Source organism: Arachis duranensis, chromosome 8, assembly GCF_000817695.3.
Source record: "Arachis duranensis cultivar V14167 chromosome 8, aradu.V14167.gnm2.J7QH, whole genome shotgun sequence".
NCBI classification, from domain to species: Eukaryota; Viridiplantae; Streptophyta; class Magnoliopsida; order Fabales; family Fabaceae; genus Arachis; species Arachis duranensis.
In genome coordinates, this window is record NC_029779.3 from 29563741 (window position 1) to 29574592 (window position 10852).

Here is a 10852-nt window from a genome sequence, read left to right on the forward strand (position 1 = left end):
AATAATTAAATTTATAATACACGAATAATCAAGTTTTTTTATAGTAATATAATAAATTTTTATATGTCATATATATATTTTTATATGCACTAGCTAATTAATAACAGATTTTTTGTGTATGCATAACAAATTATATGAAAAATATAAATATAAATAAGGCAGCAGAAAAAGATATAAATATAAATAAATTAATTTTCCCTCCTTTGTAAATTGGATTGCATCCTCTTCACAGAAAATGCTCCACTTGTAATTAGCTTCTTTCTCTGCAAATCCGTCGTTTCTCTCTCTCTATTGTCACGTAGTAACACAACACCATCTTTTCTTTTTTGAATCAAATCAAATTCCAAATCTCTCTCTCTCTCTCTCTCTCTCTCTCTCTCTCTCAAGAATGGAGATTGCTGCTTCCGAAGATTGCTCCGATAACACTCAACGACCAGACTCAGATAACGACCAACGAGTCTATCTCGTTCCTTACAGGTCAAAACTCAAACCATTCCACTCTGTTTCCTCAAATTTTGAATTCCATTTCTCTTTGCGTTCTTCAGAATTCCAATCGTCATTTCTCCACACACCAGACACCACAAAAATCAAATCTCGATTGTTCAGATGCTACTAACGACACTAGCAATGCTCCTTTAGGGTTTGCACACTCTACTGAACCAGCTGGCATGTTCTGATTTAACTTTATCTGTTTCTTCTATGCTGGCTGGGATCTGAACTTGTTTACATGGATTGAGCTTGAACATGTGAACTGTGAAGGGCATTGATGGATGATTCTGTGTGTATGTGATTCAGGTGGTGGAAGGATGCTCAGGATTCACCGCTGGAGGATTCGGAGAAGAAGAAGGGAGTTGTGTTTGCATCTCTGCCCGGTTCTTCTTATGCTGGTCCAATGAGGATCATCAACAACATCTTCAACTCGGATCTCGTGATGAGTCTTCGGAAGGAGGATGATTTGCAGGACTGTCGCGAGAACGGCGGTGAAGTGAGTGTGTCTGGCAGGGACTTTGCATTGGTATCTGGGGATATGTGGTTGCAGGCACTCAAGTGGTGAGTGAGTGTTCTCGTATAAAATCTCAATTCAGCCATCCCCTTGTGTTGTTATGCTGTAGCTAAGTCGAGAGAAAGCAATGGGCAACTTAAGCTATGTGGAGGGTTTTTTAAGTTAGAATGCATAGTGATGCAACCTTTTAACTTTAACCTGTGATTTAGATCCCATTCATTTCTGAAACTCAGAGCTGGATTGACACTTTGTACTATATGAGCTTCTCCCATAGCTTCTTATTTGTGTTACAGCGTTTTGATGCTTACGATAATTTAACAGTTGGCTCTCTCCATAGAGTTGAAACAACAATCTTGTATGCCAAATATTTGTGGAGAATTGGAATATTTATACTTGTCGGATAGAATTGCAAGTATTAGATTTTAATGTTTACTTGCAAATAAAAGTAGATTGTTGTTTCTAGCGACTAATGAAGTTTACTGACATCCAAAATTGTTGGTTGTTCATATCTTCATAATCATATCTTTTCTGATATTTCACTTAGGCATAGTGATTCAAAAAATGCGATGAAGGATGACAAAGGCTTTTCAGCTGCTGACGGTGATATGGCAGAAGTCTATCCATTACAGCTCCGGCTTTCTATTATGAGAGAAACAAATACATTTGGAGTGAGAATAAGCAAAAAGGTGTCTCTCTCTTTCAGAAGTTCCTGTTTCATCTTCTTCCCCTTTTTTAGTGAAGTTCTTTTAGCATTGCTATTGTAAAAGTTGCAGCTATAGATATTTGGGTTGGATGATCTCGTTAATTTGTCTATATATTTATACATTATGTCCATTTAAAAGACTGATTTGAGATGGAAATTGTTTCACAAAAGCACTTGTTAGTTGTTGTTGTTGTTGTTATTGTTGTTGTTGTGTGTGTATTCATCTGTGGATTGCCTAGTCTAATATGATTCATGCATTGTTAAGGAATGATCATTTCATTGTTCAGTGCCATTTTTCTGTTCAGATAATCAGATCCTAATCCATTCTTCCCACCTTTCTTTTAGGACAATGCAATTGAGCTTTTTAAACGAGCCTGCAAAATGTTCAGTGTGGATTCAGAGATGGTAATATAATTTTAATTTTACAGTTTTACTTATCCTGTTTTCTATTGATAATTTCACTTTATTACAAGAAATTGACTATTTTTTATCTTGTTATTGCACAGTTACGCATATGGGACTTTTCAGGTCAGATAACCCTTTTTTTTGCAAATGGTAAAAATCACTTCCCAATAGACTGTCAAAGGCAATCTGATAACGAGGTATGAGTTATTAGAGGTTTTTTTAATTATTTTATTTTATTTTTATAAATATTTCTTTGTTTATGCTTGTATTTTGTAATTTTACTCCTTGAAGAGAAGGTCAGAATTCAAATATAAATTCGGTCACTTAGCTTGCTAGTTATCTAAGATTAATGTTATGTATCATAATATTGTTGGATGCTTTAATGGATATTTTTAGAATTTGTTGAAGAAATGGCTTTGGTACATAGGTCCTCATGAACATGATATTCACTGTATTTCTTATTATATCCATGTAATTTTTTATTGGGTTTGATAGCTTTAGACAAATGTTATCATATGCATATTATTTGTGTTATAATATCAGGTATTGCTATATTTGACATTGGCATTTATTCCAGTGGATAAATAAAGTTTTGGAATGCTATTCATATTATTTGTGTTCATATGCAAGATAAAATGTTTCTGCTTTTTTTATCCCAAAAGAAAAATGCTTAAGGTTCAATCACTGGTTGACTTTATTAACTTGTAATCAATTATTCGCTTTGGACTGTGGACTAAAATGATGGCAGCTTTGTACAGAAAGCTAGTTGTTCCTTAAGCTATCCCTATTCAAGAAAATTTTCCTTTCTATCCTCTCTCACTTTTTCCACCACTAGTTAGTAATTCCGTTTTTTAGCTTTTGTCATTTTAGTTTATTGTTTCATTGTCTACCATTGCCATAGGTGTGTAGATGCAAAAACATGAGCTTCACAATATTTAGGGTGAAAACCATAAATATTTATTTAGCTTTCTGTTAGAATATTTATTTACCATCATATATTTAATCATTGGGTATAATTGTATTAAATGCCTTACTGGCCATATTAATTTGTGAATACAAATTATACACAGATTCTTCTGGAGTTACAAGTTTACGGGTTGTCAGATTCATTGAGATGTAGAGAAGGGAAAAAAGACGAGATGACAAATTTTTCTTCCGGTGCCTCAGTGAAGATGAATGGTAGTGCAAGCAGTATGAATTCTAATGGTGTACATGACAATTCCTTGACTTTCTCTTTGGGCCCTGGTGAAGCTGGTACCTTGGGATTGATTGGTTTACAAAACCTAGGAAATACTTGCTTCATGAACAGTGCCCTCCAGTGCCTAGCACACACACCAAAGCTTGTTGACTATTTTCTTGAAGATTATGGTAGAGAAATCAATCATGATAACCCATTGGGCATGAATGTATGTGATAATTTCATTAGCCTCTCTAAATTTATTGGCTTGCTATCTCAAGACATTATTTTTCTCCGGACTTCTATGCTTTTGACATCTTGCACTTTTTCATTATCTTCTTCCTAAATTATTCTTGCAGGGTGAGATAGCTTTGGCCTTTGGAGATTTAATTAGGAAGTTATGGGCTCCTGGAGCAAGTCCTGTAGCACCAAGAATGTTCAAATCAAAGCTTGCTAGATTTGCACCTCAGTTTAGTGGATTTAATCAGCACGATTCCCAAGTTCGTACATCCAACCCTTTCATTCTATTTTTACTCACATTTGTAGATTCACAAGACTCATGTCTCATGTAACCTCAAACTCGCCACAATATATGTATATCTTTCACTACAGGAGCTCCTTGCTTTTTTGTTGGATGGACTTCATGAGGATCTGAATCGTGTTAAATGTAAGCCTTATGCAGAAGTAAAGGATGCAGATGGTCGGCCAGACCAAGAGGTTGCTGATGAATACTGGCATAACCATTTGGCTCGCAATGATTCTGTCATTGTTGATGTGTGCCAAGTATGTACTGATCTCATTACGCAATTATAAAATCAGTTTCCCAATTCACACATGATGTGAATCAATTACCAATCTGTAGAATCTGCTAGATTGGATTTATGATTTACTCAAGCCTATTCATTCCTTTGCCTCATGGATCACATTCATCATTTTTGTGCAGGGTCAATATAAATCAACTTTACTTTGTCCTGTTTGTAGGAAGATCTCGGTGACATTTGATCCATTCATGTACTTATCATTACCTCTTCCTTCATCAACAATGCGGTCAATGACTTTGACTGTTATTAGTAGTGGTAGTGATGGAAAGACTCAATTATCTCCCTATACCATTTCTGTTACAAAACATGGAAAATTTGAAGATCTGACCCGTGCTCTTAGTATTGCATGCTCTCTGGGGGCCGATGAGACCTTATTAGTGGCTGAGGTATTTATTGTTTGTTTTAGACTCAAATTTGGAGTTGGCGTTTAGTATTTTGAAACTGAGTGTCTTTGTTGATGCATTTCAACTGTAAAGAACTATATATTTTGAAACTTTGAGTGTCTTTGTTGATGCATTTCAACTGTAAAGAACTATATATCTGAAGCCAGAGCTATGATACAGGTATACAACAGCCGTATCATACGTTTTCTTGAAGATCCAGCTGATTCATTATCCCTAATCAGAGATGCTGACAGGCTAGTTGCTTACCGAATTATGAAAGATAGCGGGGATTCCCCTTTGGTCATCTTCATACATCAGCGGATGGAGGAGTAAGCCAATATGTTTTTTATCAGAATATATATTTTTGGTTTAAGTACTTCTCATTCTACAGTGTATCATAGAAATAGTAAACAGTTGTGCATGTGATGTGTGTAATGAATCTGGTGGTCATGGAGAATAATCAGACTCAAACACAGAAACACTCCCTGAATTAACATAGGGAAACAACAAAGAAATTACACGACTGAATAGTAAACTGGTAATGGCACTTTCAGAGGCCAAACCTCTCCTACTATATCTCTTCGAAAGGCCACACTCTTGACTCTCCTCAGTCTAATTCCTTTCCAAATCTAAGATAACTATACAGGCTGACTATTGTTTATAAGTCTCGGTGGGATCGAATGCTTTTTGTCTTAGGTCTTGTGTTTCTATAATCTCCTTTTTTTTTGAGATGCTATAGCACTTGCTCCATTCATTTTGAATGTTGAGCCCTTATTCAAGACTTCAACTAATCCCCCCACACCCAAAAGAAAAAAAAAAAATACTCTTCTTTCCCCTTAAATCCTCCTTAGGTCCTTCTTACCAACCAATTCTAACAGAATACTCTCCTATCACTTGCAAGCTAGGCAAGTTAGTTATAAAACCTAGACAAACCATTAATACAGTCAACTACCATTAAGTCCTTAGTTTATAACTGAATAGATTCCTGAAAAACACATCCAAACCTTTAACACAAATCAATTATCATTACTAACTGTCAAGAGAGTTTTCTGTAAACTGCTCCAGCCTAAACTCATAAGCTCCAACTGGAAAAATTGGAAACAGTTATTAAAACAATGTAGAGAATGCCTTGACTACACTGATCACCAACTCAATTTGACCAATGGACGCTAATATTAAAGATTACTGAATTGGATCCTTAGCAGTTTATTTTGTTTGATCTTGTCCTGACACCAGTTTCTGGCTTTGTTAGTTTCGTAGCTTTGATTGTGTTTTAAAACTATGCAAATTTAACAACCTGGTTTTGCTAATTATTTACCAGGACATCTTGTTCTTCATGCAATAAAGTTTTCTTTGAAAGTCAAACGGCTGCACCAAGAAATATGAATTAACTTATCCATGGAAGACCTTTTGTATAGGATAAATATGAATTTCATCAAGGCCTATGGTTATTAAATATCTGGGGATTGCACATTCTGGGGGCAGATTGATTGGCCATTTTGAAAGAAAGACTTTTTGGTGAATTTATTAAATAGATATTTAATTCTATGCAGATTGTAAGTGTGAATTACATAAAGAAGCCTTTATTTTTACAAAGTGTTTATTTGTGATCATTCAAGTTAGCTATTTTAACACAATTTTAGTCATTCAGGTTTGATTTATTCATTTGCAAATGTGGTGAATCTTAACCAACCATCCTCTACCAGTTGATACTAGATCGATGTGTACAAAATTGATGTATAACAATGACAATTTGTAGAGCACAATCAATCCCTTCCTTTTTCTTTTTTAAATCAAGGTTTCAATTTTAGTTGGTTGAACATGCAATGTTCTAACCTTGAAGCCTTAGAAGAACAAGAAGTTATGTGGTCATGTGTAGGCTGAACTATTTCTTATCTTATGATCAATACAGCATAATATGCTCTGATTAAGCAGGGGAAAACATAATACATCCAACTGATCTAGTACTCACTCACAGATTCAAAAGAAAAGAATGGTTGGGTATACATGCTTTTTACATCGTTTTTCATGGTCACCCTTGATTTCCTTCTCATAAAAAGTTTCTGTTTGATGTAATTTTGCCAGGCTGTACATCCATGGGAAGTCGACATCAAATTGGAAGGCCTTCGGGATTCCTGTAGTGGCCAGGCTTTGCAATATTGTAAATGGATCTGATCTATGCAACTTATATCTAAAGTGGTTCTGTCCATTTCAACAAGCTGCTTTAGAAGATTGTGCTGCGTCTAACAAAAATGAAGCAGCAGCAGAAATGGCCACATCTTCTGATTCAGGTCCAAATGTGAATGAGTTAGATACTTCTTCAGATGGAGAAATTGAGTTTTACATTACAGATGAAAAGGGAACTGTCAGGAATCCCAAGATATTAATGGATGAGCCACTAACAATAAGTGGAGACTCAAGACTACTGCATGTGCTTGTATGTTGGTCAGAAAAAATTAAAATATATGACACAAAACTCTCTAGTTCATTGCCTGAGGTTTTCAAATCTGGCTTTTTGGCAAAGAGACCTCAAGAATCAGTTTCGCTGTACAGGTGCCTTGAAACATTTTTGCAGGAGGAACCTCTTGGACCAGAAGACATGTGGTTAGTTTAGTTGCCATTACATTTTATAATATTAGGAAAAATACTTCAATCTGCATTCCTTTTATTCTGGTCTATTTTTAATACATTTAACTGGATTACTATACATTGTAGCTATAGTGGATAATTTTAGTTTGGGATGCATGGGAGCACGCATTTATTCTGTCTAGTATTACTATCATTATTGCCTTACATTATCAGTTCGGGATTGCAATTGCATACTTGGTGCCCTGAAGTGGTGTCTTTTTAAAGATTGATCAGGGGCAGCTGTCTGTTTTATAATGAATTGGGCATATATTTTTAAGTTCTTAACTTCTGTTTGCAGATAACTTAAATCTCCAGATTAATTTCTTCTCCCTAATTCTTCCTTTCTGGAGTATGTAGATCTGCGTTGAGTTAGGCTGCTTTGTTTCTACAATGCTAACCACACATTGTTGCTGAACTTTGTTTTCCATCTTAAAGTATTGCTGTATTAATATTTCATACTATTTCTGGTGCTTCATTTGTGTTCTATACACAAGGGTCATTCACTTGGGACATAGCCATTTGTTCGTGAAGGTAACTTATGATCCTGCCTTACTATTTTCTAAGCTGCAGTTTTCTGTATTGTCAGGTACTGTCCTGGCTGTAAACAACATCGTCAAGCTAGTAAGAAGTTAGATCTTTGGAGACTTCCTGAAATCTTGGTTATTCATCTTAAGAGGTTTCAATATAGTCGTTACAGTAAAAACAAGCTGGAGACATATGTTGACTTTCCGATTGATAATCTCGATTTGTCTGCTTATATTACCCTTGGGAATGACAAGTCTTATTATTACACACTTTATGCTGTGAGTAACCATTTTGGAAGCATGGGAGGTGGTCACTATACAGCATTTGTCCATGTAAGTGCAGTTTTTCCTATCCTGTTGCATATAAGACTCAGTTCTGTTTTTGCCATGAAAGGTTGCCACATTTTTGGATTGGCTTTCAGGCCTCCATTAATTGGTTATTAGTCATATGGTAGACAGCTATGGTCACTATGAAATGGTGGAGGGCATTTATTTGATATAAAATTCTATTCTGCCCTTTATGCAATTTTTAGTTTTTCATAATTGATTTTCACTCTTGAATTTTATATAGCATGGAGGCGATCAATGGTATGACTTTGATGATAGCCGTGTTTATCCCATCAGCAAAGAGAAGATCAAGTCTTCAGCTGCCTATGTTCTGTTCTACAGAAGAGTTTTTGAAGAATTAACATAGTGGTAGAGTAGCATATAGTTCAAAATTCCTATTGAAGCTGAATACCATTGATTAACGTTATTGGTAGCAGTCTTTAGTATACAGAGGGTAAATCTTGGCGCAATAGTGAGATTACTGCATTGTGACCTGGTGGTGACAGGATTTAGTTCCAGAAAGAAATGGTATATTCTCATGAGATTTAAGATTGTGTGCATCTGACCCCTCCCTAAACCTCGTGCATTGGACTGCTTTCTTTTTCTTAGGCTTACAAGTATACCTAACAAAGTAGCATTTTTGTCTCACTAAAAAAAGATTGAAGTTTTGGGCTAGTTGAATTTTCGGTAGGGAAGAAATGGAAACATAGGCAGCTGTAAGGAAGACTGTAACATAGTAACAACTAAAGGGGGTGAGAGACATATCCAAATTGTTTACAGTTGTTTAAACATGTAAAGAGAATCTTTGTTCAAACAGGAGTTGGATTAGATTCTTTGAATTAGTCTTTATTCAATCATTATTTTGGTTCTCGTTTTCATTTATCTTCTTATACTTGTGAATGAAAGATTTTGAATACATTGATGCTCTTCTAAGTATGTTCTTTCGGCATAAGGTAGTGATCCTGCTAGGGCAAGATAAAATTTCCTGGTTTGGTAGCTTCAAACCTTCAATAATAGGACTATAGGAGTGGAGAGAGACAGAGAGTCGTAGGGTTACACAGTATGTCCCGTGTCTTTTTGCATCCTTCCACTGACACTGAGGCGGTGACTGTGAGAGAAAAGAAAGAATATTTGTGGGTTTCATCAAATTTACAAACATTTTCTCTTACATTTGGTTTTCATTTTTTTTTTTGTTTAATTGGATGATAGCAAACAGGGAAGTATCCCTTCTTTTCCATTAGATGATTCCAAACCTTTTTCTTTTTCTCCCCATTTTCCCTCTCATTTGAGTCTTAAAAACATTGTATGGATATAAGATGGAAAATGAAAAAAAAAAATAGGAGAAAAGAAAATAGAATTAAAAGTGGATTTTGTTGTACGTTGTTTGGATGAAAAGAAAATAGATGAAAAAAATAGAGATTTTTTTTTGTTTTTTTTAAAATAATACGGTATCTCTTTACTTATAGTAATATCATTTTAAAAATTATATCTAATATAAATTTCAATTTAAATCAATTCAGTTACGGTAAAAGTCAAGAATAATACCAAAAAAATATTTTATTAAAGTTGCTCTCATGATCAAATACAAGACATACACCCTAAATATATGAATCACTACCCACCACAATATTTTCTTTTTCTTAGAAGAAATGTAAATTTTTTTATGAGATTCTTATTCTTCATGCATGATTTGAGTGTTTCGAAAGTGATAATGCTAAGGAAAGCATCACTGTACAGATTTGTTTTCTACAGATTAAATTTTTGTGGTTAAAAATAACTACACATATATATCAACAGTGATATTAATATTATTAAATAATAATTTATATGGTTTAAAATGAAAATTTGTATATCTCTATATGAATTTACATCTGTATACTGTAATTCATCTAATGCTAATATAGTTTTGGGTTCATAGTAAATGTTACTAAATATACATATAACAGATATGGCATTACTATTACTCAAAACATTAAAAGAATAATTTTTTTATTTATAATTATTAGTGTCTTAAGGATATATTGTTTAACTAAAACCTAGTTATATTAAACAACAAGTTATTGATTCAGCTCCATGTAGCAATCATGAAATTTAATTAATGCTCGATGTTATCCGATAAGAGTGTTAGGCATGGCACAATTGGTAGGTATGGTTTGGTTTGATTTGTTCATGAATTATAGTATATGCCAGCTCCTTCATTTGGTGTAGTTTTAATATAAGTTGACCTTTTCTTATGACTACTACTTCTCAACTTCATTTAAGGGGTTTAATTTTAGGCAAAATAACTCACTTAGCTAGCTAGGTATTTAGCCACTAATGAATTGATTTCCTGCAATTTTTTTTAGATTTGATTATTATTTATAAATACCAAACAATCATTTGGTTTTATTGGGATGTAAGATTAAAACTAATTTTGTATTTTAGTCAATTTTAATTTTAGTTCTTTAGTAGTACCTTGGTGGCACATGTGCCAGCTTCGTTACGATTTATCACTATTCACTAATGCTAAACAAATTCATATGAAGGATCACGTGTTGCCTCCTGCAATCTTTGCAGGAAATTAATTATGTGTATCTGGACACAATTTATCCCAGAAATTGATTCTCTCTATTTTTTTAAAATTTTAGAGTTATGTTACGTATATATTAAAATTAGTCACTAAAGTCAGTTATTAATATAAAATATATACTAGAATATAAATACGTATTGAAATAAATTAAACTACACATATATTTATATAAAAGTATATTAATGGCTGATTTTAGTAACTGATTTTAGTGTATAAATAGATTTTTGTATATATATACTAACGATTAACGAAGTAACCTTAATAAACACACACTTATAATAATGATTATACAGCATCAGTACGAATTACGGA

The 10852-nt window shown here is 33.9% G+C and overlaps 1 protein-coding gene across 2 annotated transcripts; it reads left to right on the forward strand.

Moving 5' to 3' along the window:
• Nucleotides 1-228: 228 nt before the first annotated feature.
• Nucleotides 229-8829, forward strand: LOC107462042 (ubiquitin carboxyl-terminal hydrolase 8). Of its 2 annotated transcripts, XM_021129283.2 has the most exons (14): nucleotides 229-477; nucleotides 546-666; nucleotides 796-1050; nucleotides 1548-1689; nucleotides 2052-2111; nucleotides 2213-2308; nucleotides 3182-3517; nucleotides 3648-3788; nucleotides 3901-4071; nucleotides 4232-4495; nucleotides 4673-4821; nucleotides 6578-7096; nucleotides 7707-7977; nucleotides 8216-8829. In XM_021129283.2, exons 3-14 carry the CDS (start codon nucleotides 893-895, stop codon nucleotides 8336-8338), a joined length of 2430 nt encoding a protein of 809 aa, XP_020984942.1. In that variant the 5' UTR covers nucleotides 229-477; nucleotides 546-666; nucleotides 796-892; the 3' UTR covers nucleotides 8339-8829. The 2 variants fall into 2 exon arrangements, with proteins under 2 accessions (XP_020984942.1, XP_015936083.1); XM_016080597.3 differs by lacking the exon at nucleotides 546-666.
• The last annotated feature ends 2023 nt before the right edge of the window (nucleotides 8830-10852 follow it).

Coding starts and splice junctions, on each gene's coding strand:
- LOC107462042 (XM_016080597.3), top strand. CDS start 389: ATGGAGATTGCTGCTTCCGAAGATTGCTCCGATAACACTCAACGACCA. Junction 3,789..3,900: donor TTAATCAGCACGATTCCCAA/GTTCGTACATCC, acceptor CTTTCACTACAG/GAGCTCCTTGCTTTTTTGTT. Junction 4,496..4,672: donor AGACCTTATTAGTGGCTGAG/GTATTTATTGTT, acceptor GCTATGATACAG/GTATACAACAGCCGTATCAT.